Source organism: Barbatula barbatula (assembly GCF_947034865.1).
Source record: "Barbatula barbatula genome assembly, chromosome: 12".
NCBI lineage: Eukaryota > Metazoa > Chordata > Actinopteri > Cypriniformes > Nemacheilidae > Barbatula > Barbatula barbatula.
The window spans coordinates 151,394-176,098 of NC_136775.1; the positions used below are offsets into that span (position 1 = coordinate 151,394).

General features: G+C 44.7%; 1 protein-coding gene across 1 annotated transcript in view; it reads left to right on the top strand.

Moving 5' to 3' along the window:
* Positions 1-1,036: 1,036 nt before the first annotated feature.
* LOC306901288 (intermembrane lipid transfer protein VPS13B-like) overlaps positions 1,037-24,705 on the top strand; it is a gene marked incomplete at its 5' end in the record, with an annotated part of 54,698 nt that continues 31,029 nt past the window's right edge. The window contains 13 exons of the mRNA XM_079468965.1: positions 1,037-1,055; positions 2,768-2,922; positions 3,002-3,128; positions 3,218-3,345; positions 10,471-10,708; positions 10,799-11,010; positions 11,847-12,062; positions 12,363-12,531; positions 13,107-13,221; positions 13,692-13,830; positions 14,357-14,765; positions 14,859-14,967; positions 24,261-24,309. Coding sequence (XP_079325091.1) covers positions 1,037-1,055; positions 2,768-2,922; positions 3,002-3,128; positions 3,218-3,345; positions 10,471-10,708; positions 10,799-11,010; positions 11,847-12,062; positions 12,363-12,531; positions 13,107-13,221; positions 13,692-13,830; positions 14,357-14,765; positions 14,859-14,967; positions 24,261-24,309 — 2,085 coding nt within the window. The remainder of the gene's footprint in view (positions 1,056-2,767; positions 2,923-3,001; positions 3,129-3,217; positions 3,346-10,470; positions 10,709-10,798; positions 11,011-11,846; positions 12,063-12,362; positions 12,532-13,106; positions 13,222-13,691; positions 13,831-14,356; positions 14,766-14,858; positions 14,968-24,260; positions 24,310-24,705) is intronic.

Sequence of the window (24,705 nt, forward strand, 5' to 3'; positions counted from 1 at the left end):
AAGGAACACTCACACACACACACACACTCAAGGAACACTCACTAACACACACACACACACACACTCAAGGAACACTCACACAAACACACACTCAAGGAACACTCGCACACGCACACACACACACACTCAAGGAACACTCACACAAACACACACTCAAGGAACACTCACACACACACACACACACACACACTCAAGGAACACTCACACACACACCCACACTCAAGGAACACTCACACAAACACACACTCAAGGAAAACACACACACACACACTCAAGGAACACTCACCCAAACACACACTCAAGGAACACGCACACACGCACACCAAACCTGTCAACATTGTGATTTGAAAATAAGGGAAATTTTATAACCAACACAGTCTCTAATTTTTTTAAGTGTATTCTATTATGACACAATTCTTTACAAAACACAGTTTACAAAATCTCTCGTTGGGAGACTAAAGTGCAGAACATAGTTAACACAGTTGAGTAGAACAAATACATTAAAGAAAGTAAATACAAATAATATAAAATAAATTAAGCGAAGGCATTACAGTCCTTAAGGCATGTCAAAGTCTTCAAATATTCTTAAAATAAAGTTACATGGAAGCTTAACAAATTATAATGACAAATATTTTAATACTTCTTCACATAGAGAGTAAATATTATCACTGGAATCTTTCAGGAGTTTCAATGAAGTAAAGTGATCACTCAATTCTATTTTAAACACCACTAAGGAAGGATTTTTATTTTACCATTTACATTTATGGATGTGTTCGTCCATCCTCGGGATGCTGCTGTTCTTCTTTGCGTGACTTATTTTTCCCCCCAAACTACTTCGCGGGAAAATCCCGTCCTGCAGCCGATTGTAAAGATTTGATTGGTCATGTGAATCACAGTACTGGTTGCCTACACCAAACACTGATCCCTAAACCTACCCGTCATTGTAAGCCTAACCAATGAAATTAGCTACATGGCGGGATTTCCGCGTAACTGTTTTGTGCCCAGTGTTTTTTTTAATAGAAAATATTTAAACGGGATGATAGCGGGATATCAAGGTAAAATACGAAACTTTCCCGGCCAAAACGGGGTACTTGACAGGTATGACACACACACACACACACGCACGCACACACTCAAGGAACACTCACACACACACACACACACACACTCTAGGAACACTCACTCACGCACACACACACACACACATGATCTAACACAGCACACACACACGCACACACACACTCAAGGAACACTCACTCTCACACACACACACACACACACACACACACACACACTCTAGGAACACTCACTCACTCACTCACGCACACACTCACGCACACACTCACGCACACACACACACACACACACACACATGATCTAACACAGCGCACACACACACTCAAGGAACACTCACTCTCACACACACACACACACACACACACACACACACACACACACACACACACACACTCTAGGAACACTCACTCACTCACACACACACTCACGCACACACACACACATGATCTAACACAGCACACACACACACTTCAGGAACACTCACACACACACACGCACACACACACACACACACACACACACACACACACACACACACACAAGGGACACTCACACACACAAACACTTCAGGAACACTCACTCACTCACACACACACGCACACACACACTCAAGGAACACTCACTCTCACACACACACACACACACACACACACTCTAGGAACACTCACTCACTCACGCACACACTCACGCACACACACACACACACACACACACACACACACACATGATCTAACACAGCACACACACACACGCACACACACACACACTCACACACACACACACTCAAGGAACACTCACTCTCACACACACACACACACACACACACACTCTAGGAACACTCACTCACTCACACACACACTCACGCACACACACACACACACACACACACACACACACATGATCTAACACAGCACACACACACACTTCAGGAACACTCACACACACACACACGCACACACACACACACACACTCAAGGAACACTCACACACACAAACACTTCAGGAACACTCACTCACTCACACACACACGCACACACACACTCAAGGAACACTCACTCACGCACACACACACACACACACACACTTCAGGAACACTCACTCACACACACACGCACACACACACTCAAGGAACACTCACTCACGCACACACACACACACACTTCAGGAACACTCACTCACACACACACACACACTCAAGGAACACTCACTCACGCACACACACACACACACACTTCAGGAACACTCACTCACACACGCACACACACACTCAAGGAACACTCACTCACGCACACACACACATCTGCTGCGTCTGCTTTCTCTTGCGGTTAATCATTAGTGATGGTGGATGCTGATTGGCTCTCCCCTGCGGGCCAGAGCTGATGTCAAAGTGGTGGAGCTCATCAGCGGGATGAGTCGAGCTCTTATCAGATGATCCTGAGAGCCCTCTTGAAGAATGAGCTCAATCACAGTGGCTGATGTTTCAGTCACATATATGAAGGAGAATTTGATTTTTTGTAATTCTTGTTTTGTGTTGTTGTGTTTCTGAACAGTGTGTTTGTTTCAGTGATACACACACACTAACAGGGGATTGGTGCCGTCAGTCCAGATGAACTGCACTACATTTTTCCGCTGCATAATTTACTCATCAACTTTGAGAAAAGTCACTTTTAGTTTGGAGATTCATGCCCAGGGTGTTTAGAACTGGATTTTAGTGTGTATTTGTGTGTTGTAGGTGCAGTGCTGCTAGTGAGCATTAAGGGAATCTCCGTAAACGTGGATCCCGTTCTGTTTTCATGGCTTCTGTTCCACCCTCAGAGATCCAGTGGCACCAGACCACCTCAACAGGTACTTATCTGTACGACATCTGTTGTGCATGTTGTGTGTGTGTCTTGTGTTATAGAGTTTCTAATTGTAGGCTTTACAGGTTTCCATGGTGATGAAGAAGAGGAGAGAAGATGAAGCATCTGTCGGCAGCACTCCAATAACCAAACAACCAAGCAATCCAGCATCAGACTACACCAGCAGCCCTTTGAAAACTAAAACACAGACAGGTACACAAATCAATAAGACTGAGTGAAACAATATCATTAACACTTCAATGTGTCACTGTCTGCATGTGTTTATATTTGTGTCTATGTAGAGTCGAGGCCTCTGTCTGTACCTGTGAAAATCTTTCCATCACCTGAAGAGAAATACTTTAGTTCAGATGAACGCATGAAGAATGTGATAACACACACCTGGAACGCCGTAAAACACCTCACACTGCAGGTAACACACACTTCACACCGCAGGCAAGACACACACACCTAACACTGCATGTAAAACACATACCTCACACTGCAGCCAACACACACTAACCTGTCACTGCAGGTAACACACATACCTCACACTGCAGGTAACACACATACCTCACACTGCAGGTAACACACATACCTCACACTGCAGGTAACACACACACACCTAACACTGCATGTAAAACACATACCTCACACTGCAGCCAACACACACTAACCTGTCACTGCAGGTAACACACATACCTCACACTGCATGTAACACACATACCTCACACTGCAGGTAACACACACACACCTAACACTGCATGTAAAACACATACCTCATACTGCAGCAAACACACTAACCTGTCACTGCAGGTAACACACATACCTCACACTGCAGGTAACACACATACCTCACACTGCAGGTAACACACATACCACACACTGCGTGTAACACACATACCTCACACTGCAGGTAACACACATACCTCACACTGCATGTAAAACACATACCTCATACTGCAGCCAACACACACTAACCTGTCACTGCAGGTAACACACATACCTCACACTGCATGTAACACACATACCTCACACTGCAGGTAACACACATACCTCACACTGCATGTAACACACACACACCTAACACTGCATGTAAAACACATACCTCACACTGCAGCCAACACACACTAACCTGTCACTGCAGGTAACACACATACCTCACACTGCATGTAACACACATACCTCACACTGCAGGCAACACACAATCCTCACACTGCATGTAAAACACATACCTCATACTGCAGCCAACACACACTAACCTGTCACTGCAGGTAACACACATAACTCACACTGCATGTAACACACATACCTCACACTGCAGGTAACACACACACACCTAACACTGCATGTAAAACACATACCTCACACTGCAGCCAACACACACTAACCTGTCACTGCAGGTAACACACATACCTCACACTGCATGCAACACACAATCTTCACACTGCTGGCAACACAGAAACCTCACACTGCATGTAAAACACATACCTCACACTGCAGGTAACACACATACCTCACACTGCAGGTAACACACACACACACCTAACACTGCATGTAAAACACATACCTCACACTGCAGCCAACACACACTAACCTGTCACTGCAGGTAACACACATACCTCACACTGCATGTAACACACATACCTCACATTGCAGGTAACACACACACACCTAACACTGCATGTAAAACACATACCTCATACTGCAGCCAACACATACTAACCTGTCACTGCAGGTAACACACATACCTCACACTGCAGGTAACACACACACACCTAACACTGCATGTAAAACACATACCTCACACTGCAGCCAACACACACTAACCTCTCACTGCAGGTAACACACATACCTCACACTGCATGTAACACACATACCTCACAATGCAGGTAACACACACACACCTAACACTGCATGTAAAACACATACCTCACACTGCAGCCAACACACACTAACCTGTCACTGCAGGTAACACACATACCTCACACTGCAGGTAACACACACACACCTAACACTGCATGTAAAACACATACCTCATACTGCAGCCAACACACACTAACCTGTCACTGCAGGTAACACACATACCTCACACTGCAGGTAACACACACACACCTAACACTGCATGTAAAACACATACCTCACACTGCAGCCAACACACACTAACCTGTCACTGCAGGTAACACACATACCTCACACTGCATGTAACACACATACCTCACACTGCAGCCAACACACACTAACCTGTCACTGCAGGTAACACACATACCTCACACTGCATGTAACACACATACCTTACACTGCAGGTAACACACACTAACCTGTCACTGCAGGCAACACACAAACCTCACACTGCATGTAACACACATACCTCACACTGCAGGTAACACACACTAACCTGTCACTGCTGGCAACACACATACCTCACACCGCATGTAACACACATACCTCACACTGCAGGCAACACACAATCCTCACACTGCTGGCAACACAGAAACCTCACACTGCATGTAAAACACATACCTCACACTGCAGCCAACACACAATAACCTGTCACTGCAGGCAACACACAAACCTCACACTGCTGGCAACACACATACCTCACACTACAGGCAACACTCACTAACCTGTCACTGCAGGCAACACACAAACCTCACACTGCTGGCAACACACATACCTCACACCGCATGTAACACACATACCTCACACTGCAGGCAACACACAATCCTCACACTGCTGGCAACACAGAAACCTCACCCTGCATGTAAAACACATACCTCACACTGCAGCCAACACACAATAACCTGTCACTGCAGGCAACACACAAACCTCACACTGCTGGCAACACACATACCTCACACTGCAGCCGACACACACTAACCTGTCACTGCAGGCAACACACAAACCTCACACTGCTGGCAACACACATACCTCACACCGCATGTAACACACATACCTCACACTGCAGGCAACACACAATCCTCACACTGCTGGCAACACAGAAACCACACACTGCATGTAACACACATACCTCACACTGCAGCCAACACACACTAACCTGTCACTGCAGGTAACACACATACCTCACACTGCATGTAACACACATACCTCACACTGCAGGTAACACACACTAACCTGTCACTGCAGGCAACACACAAACCTCACACTGCATGTAACACACACACCTAACACTGCAGCCAACACACACTAACCTGTCACTGCTGGCAACACACATACCTCACACCGCATGTAACACACATACCTCACACTGCAGGCAACACACAATCCTCACACTGCTGGCAACACAGAAACCTCACACTGCATGTAAAACACATACCTCACACTGCAGCCAACACACAATAACCTGTCACTGCAGGCAACACACAAACCTCACACTGCTGGCAACACACATACCTCACACTGCAGGCAACACACACTAACCTGTCACTGCAGGCAACACACAAACCTCACACTGCTGGCAACACACATACCTCACACCGCATGTAACACACATACCTCACACTGCAGGCAACACACAATCCTCACACTGCTGGAAACACAGAAACCTCACACTGCATGTAACACACATACCTCACACTGCAGCCAACACACACTAACCTGTCACTGCAGGTAACACACATACCTCACACTGCATGTAACACACATACCTCACACTGCAGGTTACACACACTATCCTGTCACTGCAGGCAACACACAAACCTCACACTGCATGTAACACACACACCTAACACTGCAGCCAACACACACTAACCTGTCACTGCAGGCAACACACAAACCTCACACTGCTGGCAACACACATACCTCACACCGCATGTAACACACATACCTCACACTGCAGGCAACACACAATCCTCACACTGCTGGCAACACAGAAACCTCACACTGCATGTAAAACACATACCTCACACTGCAGCCAACACACAATAACCTGTCACTGCAGGCAACACACAAACCTCACACTGCTGGCAACACACATACCTCACACTGCAGGCAACACACACATACCTGTCACTGCAGGCAACACACAAACCTCACACTGCTGGCAACACACATACCTCACACCGCATGTAACACACATACCTCACACTGCAGGCAACACACAATCCTCACACTGCTGGCAACACAGAAACCTCACACTGCATGTAACACACATACCTCACACTGCATGTAAAACACATACCTCACACTGCAGCCAACACACAATAACCTGTCACTGCAGGCAACACACAAACCTCACACTGCTGGCAACACACATACATCACACTGCAGGCAACACACACTAACCTGTCACTGCAGGCAACACACAAACCTCACACTGCTGGCAACACACATACCTCACACTGCATGTAACACACATACCTCACACTGCAGCCAACACACACTAACCTGTCACTGCAGGTAACACACATACCTCACACTGCATGTAACACACATACCTCACACTGCAGGTAACACACACTAACCTGTCACTGCAGGCAACACACAAACCTCACACTGCATGTAACACACACACCTAACACTGCAGCCAACACACACTAACCTGTCACTGCAGGCAACACACAAACCTCACACTGCTGGCAACACACATACCTCACACCGCATGTAACACACATACCTCACACTGCAGGCAACACACAATCCTCACACTGCTGGCAACACAGAAACCTCACACTGCATGTAAAACACATACCTCACACTGCAGCCAACACACAATAACCTGTCACTGCAGGCAACACACAAACCTCACACTGCTGGCAACACACATACCTCACACTGCAGGCAACACACACTAACCTGTCACTGCAGGCAACACACAAACCTCACACTGCTGGCAACACACATACCTCACACCGCATGTAACACACATACCTCACACTGCAGGCAACACACAATCCTCACACTGCATGTAAAACACATACCTCACACTGCAGCCAACACACACTAACCTGTCACTGCAGGTAACACACATACCTCACACTGCATGTAACACACATACCTCACACTGCAGGTAACACACACTATCCTGTCACTGCAGGCAACACACAAACCTCACACTGCATGTAACACACACACCTAACACTGCAGCCAACACACACTAACCTGTCACTGCAGGCAACACACAAACCTCACACTGCTGGCAACACACATACCTCACACCGCATGTAACACACATACCTCACACTGCAGGCAACACACAATCCTCACACTGCTGGCAACACAGAAACCTCACACTGCATGTAAAACACATACCTCACACTGCAGCCAACACACAATCCTCACACTGCTGGCAACACAGAAACCTCACACTGCATGTAAAACACATACCTCACACTGCAGCCAACACACAATAACCTGTCACTGCAGGCAACACACAAACCTCACACTGCTGGCAACACACATACCTCACACTGCAGGCAACACACACATACCTGTCACTGCAGGCAACACACAAACCTCACACTGCTGGCAACACACATACCTCACACCGCATGTAACACACATACCTCACACTGCAGGCAACACACAATCCTCACACTGCTGGCAACACAGAAACCTCACACTGCATGTAACACACATACCTCACACTGCATGTAAAACACATACCTCACACTGCAGCCAACACACAATAACCTGTCACTGCAGGCAACACACAAACCTCACACTGCTGGCAACACACATACATCACACTGCAGGCAACACACACTAACCTGTCACTGCAGGCAACACACAAACCTCACACTGCTGGCAACACACATACCTCACACCGCATGTAACACACATACCTCACACTGCAGGCAACACACAATCTTCACACTGCTGGCAACACAGAAACCTCACACTGCATGTAAAACACATACCTCACACTGCAGGCAACACACACTAACCTGTCACTGCACGCAACACACAAACCTCACACTGCAGGCAACACACATACCTCACACTGCATGTAAAACACATACCTCACACTGCAGCCAACACACAATAACCTGTCACTGCAGGCAACACACAAACCTCACACTGCTGGCAACACACATACCTCACACTGCAGCCGACACACACTAACCTGTCACTGCAGGCAACACACAAACCTCACACTGCTGGCAACACACATACCTCACACTGCAGGCAACACACACTAACCTGTCACTGCAGGCAACACACAAACCTCACACTGCAGGCAACACACAAACCTCACACTGCATGTAACACACATACCTCACACTGCAGGCAACACACACTAACCTGTCACTGCAGGCAACACACAATCCTCACACTGCATGTAACACACATACCTCACACTGCAGGTAACACACACTAACCTGTCACTGCAGGTAACACACTGTATGTAACAAGCACACACCCCTAACAAAAGCTTTCTTGTAGCTCAGTGGTAAGAGCATTGTGTTAACAACACTAAGGTCGTGGGTTGGATCCCATGGATAATGCAATGTAAGTCTCTTTGGATAAAAGCGTCTGCCAAATACATAAATGTAAATGTAAACACTGCAGGCAACGCACACACACCTAGCACTGCAGGCAAAACACACACCTCGCACTGCAGGCTACACACACACACACACACACACACCTAACACTGCTTGTAACACACACCTCAAACTGAAGGCGACACATACACACATACACACACTCATCCACCTCACACTTCAGGCAACAAACATACCTTACACTGCATGTAACACACATACCTCACACTGCAGGCTACACACACTCACCTCACACTGCATGTAACACACACACATCACACTGAGGGTAACACACATACCTCACACTGCATGTAACACACACACATCACACTGAGGGTAACACACATACCTCACACTGCAGGCTACACACACTCACCTCACACTGCAGGTAACACACACACATCATACTGTCAGAACTCAAATCAGATGTGTTGTTTCTCCCGTCCTGTCACTGGTTCTTCTGTGAGGTCAAAGGTCAATTCTATCTTCCTCTAGTTTTCTCTATGGGAGCAGATGACCAATCAGAAACAGGAATGATGTGGTGTGTGGGTGTGACCGTGGACAATGTGTTAGTTGTGTAGTTGAGCAGATTGTTAAATTCACGGATGTGTGTTTCATCCCGTGTGGTGTTCACAGCTGCGTGTGCGGTTCTGCTGAGAGCCAATCACATTATCCTTCGAGCCCCACAGAGAGGTCACTTCCTGGGATTTGTGTCGTTTATCAGATCTGTTTCTCTGTGATGTATGAACTTCATGTCAAGGCAAGAGGAGTGTGTGGACGAGAAACTGATGTTCTGTCTTATGATCGTTCCTCCTGCAGAGTGTACAAATGACACAAACAAACACACACAGACCTCAGAAGGCAAAGCTGTTGTCATCATACATTTTCTTTTCATATCATTTCAATTCGCAAATGTATTTTTCTCATGCTTTACTCTATTTCTGAGGACATCTTCAACAAAGTCTTGACAAACTTCACACATTCGTCTCACACACATACTGGTCTCACCGACAATGACACACAGATTTATTGTTTTGTGTTTGTGTGTGCAGGTGGAGTTGCAGTCGTGTTGTGTGTTTGTGCCGTCTGACAGTCTGCCGTCTCCCAGCACTCTGGTGTGTGGTGATATTCCGGGCACGGTGCGTAGCTGGTATCACAGTCAGACTCAGTGTATGCCCGGGACGCTGGTGTTGTGTCTGCCGCAGGTCAGCATAATGAGTGCTGGACACAGACGCATGGAGCCGCTTCAGGACATCCCCTTCACTGTTCCCAGACCTGTGCTGGATGAGGGTACAGCATCACCTTCACTAAACTCTAGACACACCACACACTGCTTCATATCACTAACCACGCTCTCTCACTGTGTGTGTGTGTGGTCAGGTGACGCGTTCCCGTGGGCGGTGTGTGTGAGTCAGTTGAGTGTGTACTCTCTCCTGGGTCACCAGCGTTCTCTCAGTCTTCTAGAGCCCATGGGTTGCACGTCAACACTTGCGCTCACCGGCCCAAAACTGCAGCCGGACACCAAACACGCTTTCGTCATCTGTTTACATGTGGACCTGCAGCCTGTGCACCTGAAATGCTCCAATCCTCAGGTACACAAACTACACACCTTACAAACTGAAACACACAACATCATGTGTGTATCATGCTGTAGTTCAGCTTAATATATAAACAACAGTGTCTATGTAACAACCCTGCACATGGACACAAAGACACACTTTGGCGATGGGTCAGGTGTTATGGATTAATGTGACTCTGGTTATGTCCTTTTGATGTTTATGAACACAAACTCGAGTTTCATTTAATCGCCTGTTAATGTGAGAATCAGAGGGTTTGTTTTGATTGCTGCATGCTGATTGGACACTTTGTGAAATGCTTGTTAAAGAATCAAAGTGAAACAGAATGAAATTATTAAACTGCATTTCTGCTTCTGTGTGATTGCTTAAAGGTACCCGAGCACAGAACTCACTTAGACCCTTAACATCACCTTTTATTACACTTCCCAACTGCGACCTGTCTGTCTGTTTCACTGTCTGACTGTCTCACTGTCTGTCTGTCGCTCTGTCTGTCTTACGGTCTGCCTGTCTCTGTCTGTCTCATTGTCTGTCTGTCTCTGGCTGTCTGTATTGTTTGCATGTGTGGTGTGAGGTTGAGAAGTTTGAGGGCTGTTCAGATGCATTTTGGTGATCAACTAATGTGTAACTAAAAGTAATAACTGTTAAACGCTTTCTCTTTGTGTTTCTCTTCTGTTGCTTTACAACGCTGTGTATGAAGTGTTGCCAAAGACAGAACAAAGACCCACATGTGTGTGTGTGATAATAGAAATGTGTATGAAGGAATGGTGTGTGCAGAATAACACGGTCCACAGTACCAGCAGCTAGTATAACCCTAACCCCTTCATAAATGTACGTGTGTGTCTCTTGGTCAGGTTCAGCTGCTGTATGGTTTATGGTGTAGATGGAGTCAGATTGTCAGTGTGGTTGATCAGATACACAACAGAGGAACACAAAAACAAACAACAGGATTTCCAGACCCCACAGTGCCGCCCGTTGGACCTTCATCACCGGTCCACAGCAGTGCTGGCACCATCCCACCTGACACAAGCACCTACAGCCCATCAGCTGACCTGGGCTCACCTACAGAGGTCCATCAACACACACACACACACACACACACAAACACACTCAAGGATATTTTAAAGCAGTCTTTGAAGTGTCACATGAGCTCATACTATTCAAGACTGCAAATTGTGTGTCGTGCGTGTGTTGAAATGAATGTGCTGATGAGAGTCAACAAAGTGAGCAGTGGATATAAACTTGTATAAATGTGTTTGTATGTGTTCATGACTCTGAATGAGTGTGATGTTGTATCTATCAGCCTGTTCCTGTAACAGAAAGAGGGTTTAAGTGTGATGTCGTGTGTGTGTGTGTGTGTGTGTGTATAGGGTGAGTCGGTTCACACAGAGGATGCGGTTCAGTGTGAGTCCATGACTCTTGAACAGAAGACCTGCAGCATCAGCAGCTCCAGTGGAAAACTCAGCGTTTGGATGCAGTGGATGTTGCCCAAACTCACACTCAAACTCTTTTCTTCTGACCACACGTCCAGAGACAACGGTACTCATCGCACACACACACACACACAGATGTGATGTGTCAAATAGAACAGCTTGTCTCTCTGCGGGAGATGCTCACAAACACACAACGCTGTGACGTTGTTTTTGCTTGTGAAGTGTCGTGATCTATATTTACAATGATGTAAGATCAGAGGTCAGATGTTCAGCTCGTGTCACGCGTCTGTGATGTGCAGCTGTGAGTGAGTGGACGCTCTGTGGATCTCTACAGAGGAAGTTTGTGAGATGTCAGGCCTCTGAGGAACCGCTCGGCCCTTCACACAGTGTGCTCTTCTTGTTTGTTGTTGTGTGCTGAGTAGACGTGTCACTCCCTCAAACAGGAAACAGGAAGCCGCTCTGAGTCCCAGGGCCGGGGGGGGCACAGCTGCCGGGACGACAGAACAAGCAGAGATTGACAGAGAATGACACAATGCTCCGGTCGCTCGTACACACACACACGTCTCAGTTGAACTCTGACCTGCTGTTCATGAACTTTCATTCAGATATACTCTGTGTGTGTTTGTGAGTGTGTGTGTGTGTGTGTGCTGTAATATTCTCATGTGTGTGTGTGTTTGTCAGAGGTCTGTGTGGTAGCAGAGATGGAGGACATGAGCGCTTCAGTGGACATTCAGGACATTTACACTAAGGTGAAGTGTAAAGTGGGCAGTTTCCACATCGATCACTACAGAAGCAGGTGAGACAGTGACAGCGGGTGTGTTGTGTGTTTATTGTGTTTGATGTGCTGATTGTGGGGGCAGAGAGAGTAGATGTGTATGTGTGTTGTAGGCCTGCTGAACGTCGGCTGTGTGATGGAGTGATTCTACAGTGCAGAGAGACACCTGTGGTGAGATCTCCGTGTCTCTGACTTAATCTCAAATCCCTCAACAGCTGCTCTGTGATCAACACTCATCTCCACACACAACATGTTAATGGGCTTGTGTGATATGAAACATTTCTGATATTAAACCTTCTGAACAAACTAAACTCAGACAGAAGAACCCTAATGTTCATGCAATGAGCCCTTTCATATGTGTGTGTGTGTGTGGTCTGTGGTGATTTCTCTTCTCTCTGCTCCCAGAATCCTTTTCACCAGCTTCCAATCAAGCAGCTAACCAATCAGAACACTGAAGGCCTCTTTTTTTCTCCTCTGTGTGTGTGTGGCAGTGCTGAAGAGAGAGCGTCGCAGGTCGGCCCGTGTGCTGGGGTCGTCCTCTCTTGCACTGACAGGCTCAACAGACGCACGGTTCTGCTGCGACCGCTCGGCAAACACGACCCTCACAACCATTTCAGCTTTTTTCCTCCTGTAAGACTTTCTGCCTCTGTTTCTTTTGCTCTCGTGAAAATCAAAGCTGTGACATTATAAAGCATCTTCAGTTGGAGATCTGAATGACTCATTATTTCAGAGTGATTCACAAAGAAAACTGGAGATCAGTGAAGCATCACTACACAATCAAACAACAGTTTATCGTCTTCAGAAATCTGTGTGTTGACTCATGCTGTCAGTTGTTTTAGGGTCACATGAAACTCATCTGAGAATCTCATACATTTCAAATACATGTCTTTATACTGGGCAGATCATGATGCTGTTGATTTCTGTAGGTTTTTGGTTCATGATCTTTAAACTGAAAATATAAACGATTCAGTGCAAAGCCAAAAGATGATCATTCCAGATCCAGAAAGGACGCAAATAAAGAAGTTGTATATTTAGTGTTCCTCTGTGGAATAATTTTTCATATCAGTGTCACGTGCCGCTGCTGCTTAACATTCATGTGACGGTAGCATGTGTTGATGTTTTTCGAGGTTTGACCTCTGCTCTTCTTGTCTGACAGACTGCAGCCAAAGCTCTGGAGGTCTCTCACCAGCAGCACGGCTTTCTGTCCGTCACGTACACGCAGGCCGTGACGCGGAACGTTCGACACAAGCTGACGGCGCGTCAGGAACACATGTCTCAGAGGTTGTGTGATGAGGGCACAGACGGATCGCCGCAGTACCTGCATGAGATTCTGCTCACGGCTCAACCCTTTGACCTCGTGCTCTCCTGCCCGCTGCTGTTGACCGTGAGCAGCGTGTTTCATGTAACTCCCTCCACTCATCTCCGTCATCCGGTCAGAGACCGTCTGTCTCCAGGACAGCCAATGAGAGGCCACACGCTGTCATCTGGCAGTCTGCCGCTCATCTATGTCAACACTAGCGTGATCCGGGTTTTCTGCCCCCTAGAGGACATGCCGAGCGGCACACGTGAGAAAAACTGATCCTCAGTCCAACAGACATCTTCTGTGTTTGCGTAAGGATGATGATAATGATGGTCTGTGTGTGTGTGTGTGTGTGTAGATTCCCAGATGAAGGAAGACACAGTTGTGCTGAAGATCGGTTCTGTAAGTGTTGCTCCACAGGCTGATAATCCACTGCCTCGTTCTGTTCTACGCAAAGACCTCTACCAGTGAGTACCTGTGTGTCTGCGCGCGCGCGCGTGCGTGCGCGCGTGTGTGTGTGTAGTGTGTATGTTAAATTAAGTAAATCATGAACATGTTGCAGTAAATTAAATAACAGATGATGATGATGATGTGTATGAGGATGATGATGATGATGATGATGATGTGTATGAGGATGATGATGATGATGATGTGTATGAGGATGATGATGATGTGTATGATGATGATGTGTATGAGGATGAGGATGATGTGTATGAGGATGATGATGATGATGATGATGTGTATGATGATGATGATGATGTGTATGAGGATGATGATGATGTGTATGATGATGATGTGTATGAGGATGAGGATGATGTGTATGAGGATGATGATGATGATGATGATGTGTATGATGATGATGATGATGTGTATGATGATGATGTGTATGAGGATGAGGATGATGTGTATGAGGATGATGATGATGAGGTGTATGATGATGTGTATGAGGATGATGATGATGAGGTGTATGATGAGGACGATGAGGTGTATAATGATGATGATGATGTGTATGAGGATGATAATGTGTATGAGGATGATGATGATGATGATGTGTATGAGGATGATGATGATGATGATGATGTGTATGATGATGTGTATGAGGATGAGGATGATGATGTGTATGAGGATGAGGATGATGATGATGATGATGTGTATGAGGATGATGATGAGGATGATGATGATGTGTATGATGATGTGTATGAGGATGAGGATGATGTGTATGAGGATGATGATGATGTGTATGAGGATGATGATGATGATGATGATGATGTGTATGAGGATGATGATGAGGATGATGTGTATGAGGATGATGTGTATGATGATGATGATGATGATGTGTATGATGATGTGTATGAGGATGATGATGAGGATGATGATGATGATGATGTGTATGAGGATGAGGATGATGTGTATGAGGATGATGATGATGTGTATGAGGATGATGATGATGATGATGATGTGTATGATGATGTGTATGAGGATGATGATGAGGATGATGATGATGTGTATGATGATGATGATGATGTGTATGAGGATGAGGATGATGTGTATGAGGATGATGATGATGTGTATGAGGATGATGATGATGATGATGATGATGTGTATGATGATGTGTATGAGGATGATGATGATGTGTATGAGGATGATGATGATGTGTATGAGGATGATGATGATGATGATGATGATGTGTATGATGATGTGTATGAGGATGAGGATGATGTGTATGAGGATGATGATGATGTGTATGAGGATGATGATGATGATGATGATGATGTGTATGAGGATGATGATGAGGATGATGTGTATGAGGATGATGTGTATGATGATGAGGATGATGATGATGAGGTGTATGATGAGGACGATGAGGTGTATAATGATGATGATGATGTGTATGAGGATGATAATGTGTATGAGGATGATGATGATGATGATGTGTATGAGGATGATGATGATGATGATGAGGTGTATGATGATGTGTATGAGGATGATGACGATGATGTGTATGATGAGGACGATGAGGTGTATAATGATGATGATGATGTGTATGAGGATGATAATGTGTATGAGGATGATGATGATGATGATGTGTATGAGGATGATGATGATGATGATGTGTATGATGATGTGTATGAGGATGAGGATGATGATGATGATGATGTGTATGATGATGTGTATGAGGATGATGATGAGGATGATGATGATGTGTATGATGATGATGATGATGTGTATGAGGATGAGGATGATGTGTATGAGGATGATGATGATGTGTATGAGGATGATGATGATGATGATGATGATGTGTATGATGATGTGTATGAGGATGATGATGATGTGTATGAGGATGATGATGATGTGTATGAGGATGATGATGATGATGATGATGATGTGTATGATGATGTGTATGAGGATGAGGATGATGTGTATGAGGATGATGATGATGTGTATGAGGATGATGATGATGATGATGATGATGTGTATGAGGATGATGATGAGGATGATGTGTATGAGGATGATGTGTATGATGATGATGATGATGATGTGTATGATGATGTGTATGATGATGTGTATGAGGATGATGATGAGGATGATGATGATGATGATGTGTATGAGGATGAGGATGATGTGTATGAGGATGATGATGATGTGTATGAGGATGATGATGATGATGATGATGATGTGTATGATGATGTGTATGAGGATGATGATGATGATGATGATGTGTATGATGATGTGTATGAGGATGAGGATGATGATGATGATGATGTGTATGATGATGTGTATGAGGATGATGATGAGGATGATGATGATGTGTATGATGATGATGATGATGTGTATGAGGATGAGGATGATGTGTATGAGGATGATGATGATGTGTATGAGGATGATGATGATGATGATGATGATGTGTATGATGATGTGTATGAGGATGATGATGATGTGTATGAGGATGATGATGATGTGTATGAGGATGATGATGATGATGATGATGATGTGTATGATGATGTGTATGAGGATGAGGATGATGTGTATGAGGATGATGATGATGTGTATGAGGATGATGATGATGATGATGATGATGTGTATGAGGATGATGATGAGGATGATGTGTATGAGGATGATGTGTATGATGATGATGATGATGATGTGTATGATGATGTGTATGAGGATGATGATGAGGATGATGATGATGATGATGTGTATGAGGATGAGGATGATGTGTATGAGGATGATGATGATGTGTATGAGGATGATGATGATGATGATGATGTGTATGATGATGTGTATGAGGATGATGATGATGTGTATGATGATGATGTGTATGAGGATGATGATGATGATGATGTGTATGAGGATGATGATGATGTGTATGATGATGATGATGATGTGTATGAGGATGATGATGATGATGATGTGTATGAGGATGATGATGATGTGTATGAGGACGATGTGTATTAAATGATGATGATGATGATGATGTGTATGATGATGATGATGATGTGTATGATGACCATGTGTATTAGATGACGATGATGTGTATGAGGATGATGATGATGTGTATGAGGATGATGATGATGTGTATGATGATGATGTGTATGAGGATGATGATGATGATGATGTGTATGAGGATGATGATGATGTGTATGATGATGATGATGATGATGATGTGTATGAGGATGATGATGATGTGTATGAGGACGATATGTATATGATGATGATGATGATGTGTATGATGATGATGATGTGTATGAGGATGATGATGATGTGTATGAGGATGATGATGATGTGTATGAGGATGATGATGATGTGTATGAGGATGATTATGTCGTGACAGGACTTGACGTATCTGGCCGTCAGGTTTGAGCTGATGGGCTTTTCTCCCAGTATGTATGAGATCTTGTCCTGTTGTTGTGTCAGTGTTGTGTGTGTTGTGTGTGTGTTGTGTGTGTGTTGTGTGTGAGTTGTGTGTGTGTTGTGTGTGTGTTAGTGTTGTGTCAGTGTTGTGTGTGTGTTGTGTGTGTGTTGTGTTGTGTTGTGTTGTGTGTGTTGTGCTGGTTGTTGCTCTTCTGTCGTGACAGGACTTGACGTATCTCGCCGTCAGGTTTGAGCTGATGGGCTTTTCTCCCAGTATGTATGAGATCTTGTCCTGTTGTTGTGTCAGTGTTGTGTTGTGTCAGTGTTGTGTGTGTTGTGTCAGTGTTGTGTGTGTTGTGTTGTGTTGTGCTGGTTGTTTCTCTTCTGTCGTGACAGGACTTGACGTATCTGGCCGTCAGGTTTGAGCTGATGGGCTTTTCTCCCAGTATGTATGAGATCTTGTCCTGTTGTTGTGTCAGTGTTGTGTGTGTTGTGTGTGTGTTGTGTGTGTGTTGTGTGTGAGTTGTGTGTTTGTTGTGTGTGTGTTAGTGTTGTGTCAGTGTTGTGTGTGTGTTGTGTTGTGTTGTGTTGTGTGTGTTGTGCTGGTTGTTGCTCTTCTGTCGTGACAGGACTTGACGTATCTCGCCGTCAGGTTTGAGCTGATGGGCTTTTCTCCCAGTATGTATGAGATCTTGTCCTGTTGTTGTGTCAGTGTTGTGTGTGTTGTGTCTGTGTTGTGTCTGTGTTGTGTGTGTTGTGTCTGTGTTGTGTGTGTTGTGTCTGTGTTGAGTTGTGTTGTGCTGGTTGTTGCTCTTCTGTCGTGACAGGACTTGACGTATCTCGCCGTCAGGTTTGAGCTGATGGGCTTTTCTCCCAGTATGTATGAGATCTTGTCCTGTTGTTGTGTCAGTGTTGTGTGTGTTGTGTCAGTGTTGTGTGTGTTGTGTCAGTGTTGTGTGTGTTGTGTCAGTGTTGTGTGTGTTGTGTCTGTGTTGTGTTGTGTTGTGCTGGTTGTTGCTCTTCTGTCGTGACAGGACTTGACGTATCTCGCCGTCAGGTTTGAGCTGATGGGCTTTTCTCCCAGTATGTATGAGATCTTGTCCTGTTGTTGTGTCAGTGTTGTGTGTGTCAGTGTTGTGTGTGTTGTGTCAGTGTTGTGTCAGTGTTGTGTTGTGTCAGTGTTGTGTGTGTTGTGTCAGTGTTGTGTGTGTTGTGTCAGTGTTGTGTGTGTTGTGTCTGTGTTGTGTTGTGTTGTGCTGGTTGTTGCTCTTCTGTCGTGACAGGACTTGACGTATCTCGCCGTCAGGTTTGAGCTGATGGGCTTTTCTCCCAGTATGTATGAGATCTTGTCCTGTTGTTGTGTCAGTGTTGTGTTGTGTCAGTGTTGTGTGTGTTGTGTCAGTGTTGTGTGTGTTGTGTCTGTGTTGTGTTGTGTTGTGCTGGTTGTTGCTCTTCTGTCGTGACAGGACTTGACGTATCTGGCCGTCAGGTTTGAGCTGATGGGCTTTTCTCCCAATATGTATGAGATCTTGTCCTGTTGTTGTGTCAGTGTTGTGTTGTGTGTTGTGTCAGTGTTGTGTGTGTTGTGTCAGTGTTGTGTCAGTGTTGTGTGTGTTGTGTCTGTGTTGTGTTGTGTTGTGTTGTGTTGTGTTGTGCTGGTTGTTGCTCTTCTGTCGTGACAGGACTTGACGTATCTCGCCGTCAGGTTTGAGCTGATGGGCTTTTCTCCCAATATGTATGAGATCTTGTCCTGTTGTTGTGTCAGTGTTGTGTGTGTCTGTGTTTTGTCAGTGTTGTGTCAGTGTTGTGTCAGTGTTGTGTGTGTTGTGTCAGTGTTGTGTGTGTTGTGTCAGTGTTGTGTGTGTTGTGTCAGTGTTGTGTGTGTTGTGTGTGTTGTGTGTGTTGTGTGTGTTGTGTCTGTGTTGTGTGTGTTGTGCTGGTTGTTGCTCTTCTGTCGTGACAGGACTTGACGTATCTCGCCGTCAGGTTTGAGCTGATGGGCTTTTCTCCCAATATGTATGAGATCTTGTCCTGTTGTTGTGTCAGTGTTGTGTGTGTCTGTGTTGTGTCAGTGTTGTGTCAGTGTTGTGTGTGTTGTGTCAGTGTTGTGTGTGTTGTGTCAGTGTTGTGTGTGTTGTGTCAGTGTTGTGTGTGTTGTGTGTGTTGTGTCTGTGTTGTGTGTGTTGTGCTGGTTGTTGCTCTTCTGTCGTGACAGGACTTGACGTATCTCGCCGTCAGGTTTGAGCTGATGGGCTTTTCTCCCAATATGTATGAGATCTTGTCCTGTTGTTGTGTCAGTGTTGTGTGTGTCTGTGTTGTGTCAGTGTTGTGTCAGTGTTGTGTCAGTGTTGTGTGTGTTGTGTCAGTGTTGTGTGTGTTGTGTCAGTGTTGTGTGTGTTGTGTCAGTGTTGTGTGTGTTGTGTGTGTTGTGTGTGTTGTGTGTGTTGTGTCTGTGTTGTGTGTGTTGTGCTGGTTGTTGCTCTTCTGTCGTGACAGGACTTGACGTATCTCGCCGTCAGGTTTGAGCTGATGGGCTTTTCTCCCAATATGTATGAGATCTTGTCCTGTTGTTGTGTCAGTGTTGTGTGTGTTGTGTTGTGTTGTGTTGTGTTGTGTTGTGTTGTGTTGTGCTGGTTGTTGCTCTTCTGTCGTGACAGGACTTGACGTATCTCGCCGTCAGGTTTGAGCTGATGGGCTTTTCTCCCAGTATGTATGAGATCTTGTCCTGTTGTTGTGTCAGTGTTGTGTCAGTGTTGTGTGTGTTGTGTCTGTGTTGTGTCTGTGTTGTGTGTGTTGTGCTGGTTGTTGCTCTTCTGTCGTGACAGGACTTGACGTATCTCGCCGCCAGGTTTGAGCTGATGGGCTTTTCTCCCAGTATGTATGAGATCTTGTCCTGTTGTTGTGTCAGTGTTGTGTCAGTGTTGTGTGTGTTGTGTGTGTTGTGTCAGTATGTATGAGATCTTGTCCTGTTGTTGAAGCTGCTTGAAGTCTTTGTGGAAGTTTGTGAACTGGGGGAAGAATGTTTCTCTGATGTCCGTATAGTTTGGACACGAGGTTAAGAAGTGCAGCTCTGTTTCCACTTGTCTCTGTGTGCAGTGTGGACACAGTCGCTCTTCTCTTGGAGTCCATGTCTGTCTGTGTCGGCCCGTCTCCACAGTGAGCTTGTGTTCACTGAGTCTGTACATGGTCAACACTTTTCTTAGTTTAGGGTCTGATACGCTTTTGAGGTATTCTGCCGCTTTATATTCTCTGTTTAATGACCGATAGCATTCAAGTTTACTTTGCTGAGCTGTTGCTTCTGTCCAGTGTTTGAGATATTTTTCTTTTTGTGTTTTTATCATTTGGTTAATTCTGGCTGGAGTTTGGGGTTCAGTTGGACACGTTTGGGGTTTTAGAGTTAGTTCTGAGATCAGTTGGATGAGACAACTTTTCTCTGGGTTCAGCTCCTGATGACGTAAGGCTTTGTGATGGAGTGATTCTGTGTCGCTGTTCTTAAGGTGCTTATAGAATTTAATCGCTCTTTTTTGTATTTTAATTATTAGAGGATATAGTCCTAATTCTGCTCTGCAGGCGTTGTTTGGGGTTTAGCGTTGTACCCGTAGAATGTTTTTACACATTTCTGTTTGCAGGGTCTCAGTTGGGTGTTTGTCCCATTTGGTGAACTCTTGGTTGGTGAGGGGACCCCAAACCTCACATCCATAAAGTGCTATTGGTTCTATAACGGATTGGATTATTTTAAGCCAAATTCCAGCTGGGATGTGGATTTTTATATTCCTTTTGATAGCGTAAAAAGCTCTTCGTGCCTTGTCTCTAAGGTCGTTCACTGCCTTGTTTAAGTTTCCGGTGTTACTGATGTTTGTACCGAGATATGTGTAGTTTTGGGTTTGCTCTAAAGGCACGTTGTTGAGTTTAAAGTTGTGATGTTGGTTTTGTCGACTATGCCTTTTCTGGAATATCATAACTTTGGTCTTGTTAAGGTTCACTGATAGCGCCCATGTTTGACAGAAAGTGTGCAGGATGTCTAGATGTTGCTGTAGACCCTCTTTTGTGGGTGACAGCAGCACCAGATCATCTGCAAACAGAAGGCATTTCACTTCAGTGTCTAGTAGGATGGGACCGGGTGCTGGTGACTGTTCTAAAGCTCGAGCTAATTCATTAATGTAGATGTAAAATAGAGTAGGACTCAGACTACAGCCCTGTCTTACTCCACGACTCTGGGAGAGGAAGTCTGTGTGCTTGTTGCCTATTTTAACTGCAAATTTGTTATCCGTGTACATTGATTTGATGATGTCGTAGGTTTTTCCTCCAATGCCGCATTGAATAAGCTGAAGGAAAAGCCCTTCATGCCAGATTGAGTCAAAAGCTTTTTTAAAGTCAACAAAGCATGAAAAGAGTTTTCCTTTATTTTGGTTAATTTCTTGGTCGATTAGAGTATGAAGGGTATAAATATGATCTGATGTGCGGTATTTTGGTTGGAAACCGATTTGGCATTTTCTCAGAATGTTTCTGTCATTTAGAAAGTTGGTGAGTCGGCTGTTTAGGATGTTACAGAAGAGTTTACCTAAGTTGCTGTTTACGCATATTCCGCGGTAGTTATTTGGGTCGAATTTGTCTCCGCTTTTATGGATTGGGGTAATAAGACCTCGGTTCCAGATGCTGGGGAATATACCTGTATTAAGGATGGTGTTTAACAGTTTAAGGCTGGCAAGTTTGAATTTTTGGTCCGTGTTTTTAATCATCTCATTAAGAATGCCATCAATTCCGCTTGCTTTTCTGGATTTAAGTTTGCATATATTATGGCATAGTTCCTCTAGTGTAATTTGGTAATCTAAAGGGTTTTGGTAATCTTTAATAGTTGATTCTAGGGTGCTTAGTTTGTCTTCAAGGGTAGTTTGTTCGTGGTTGTTGTTTATATTACTAAAGAGGTTAGAGAAGTGGTTTATCCATACATCTCTGTTCTGAATGGGTAGTTCTTCATGGTGAGATTTATTAAGTGCGTTCCAATGTTCCCAGAAGCGGTTAGTTTCTAGAGATTGTTCAATAGCTCTTAGCTGAATTTGTATATCTTGTTTCTTTTTTGTCCTTAGGGTGTCTTTATATTCTTTAAGTTTTTCATGGTAGAGTTGGCGTGTGTTTACATTATCCGCATCTCTGTGTTTCTGATTTGACAGAATTCGTACTTCTTTTCTAAGGTTTTTACACTCATTGTCAAACCATTTCTCATTGGCAGGTCTCTTTTTTGTTTTCGTATTTGTTGATTTTAGGTTGGCTAGTGTTGCAGATATTGTAAATATATTGTTAATTCTGTCTACTGCTAAGTTTACGCCTTCGTTATTGTGTGGAAATGGCGTATCTAGGAATTTATTAAGTAGGTTTTGAATTTTTGGTTCACATATTACGCTTTGGTATATATCTTCACTATTTTGTTTCCATCTGTATGCGTGTTTAAGGCTATGGAGTTGAGTTTGATTTGGTGCCTCAGTGTTAGGTTTAGATCTGTTTAGGTAAAGAGTAATTTTACTGTGGTCTGATAAGGGGGTTAGTGTGCTAACTGTAAACGCTCTGAGACAATTTGGATTTAGATCGGTGATGAAGTAGTCTACTGAACTGTTACCCATCTTGGAACTATAAGTATACCTACCATATGAGTCTCCTCGCAGTCTGCCATTGACTATGTACAGACCCAGTGTACGACACAGATGGAGAAGTTGTAATCCCGTTTTTGTTTGTAGTTTTGTCATAGTTGAGTCTTTTTGTTTGCGTAGGTGGAGGAAAGACGTCTGCTCCTGGGATGTGTTTTGTCTCCCTGGGAGTGAAGTGTGTCTGATTCTTCACCGCTCCTGGCATTTAGGTCACCGCAGATCAGAACATTGCCCTGTGACTGGAAGTAGTTGATTTCTCCTTCTAGGGTTGTGAAGCTGTCTTCGATGAAGTACGGTGACTCTGCAGGGCGGGATGTAGGTTGCGCACAGGAAGATATTTTTCTCTGTAGAAGTAAGGGCCTTGTTTATTTCCAACCATGTATAGAACAGGCCCGTTTTAATAGTTTTTATTGAGTGGGCCGAGATCGGACTTATGCCAGATCAGCATTCCGCCTGAGTCTCTGCCTTGTGTGACTCCCGGTAGTTTGGTGGACGGGAGGATGAGTTCTCTGTAGTTTTGTAGGGCGACCCGTGGGTCTGTCTCCTCTGTTCCATGTCTCCTGTAGGATGATAATGTCTGAGTTTTTGGTTTCTGAGGTAAAGTCTATGTTTTTGCTTTTTTAGACCAAAAGTAGATGACCTCAGGCCTTGAATATTCCAACATGATATATTAAATGCCTTTGTTATCCATAAGGTGTTATTTAAATTAGC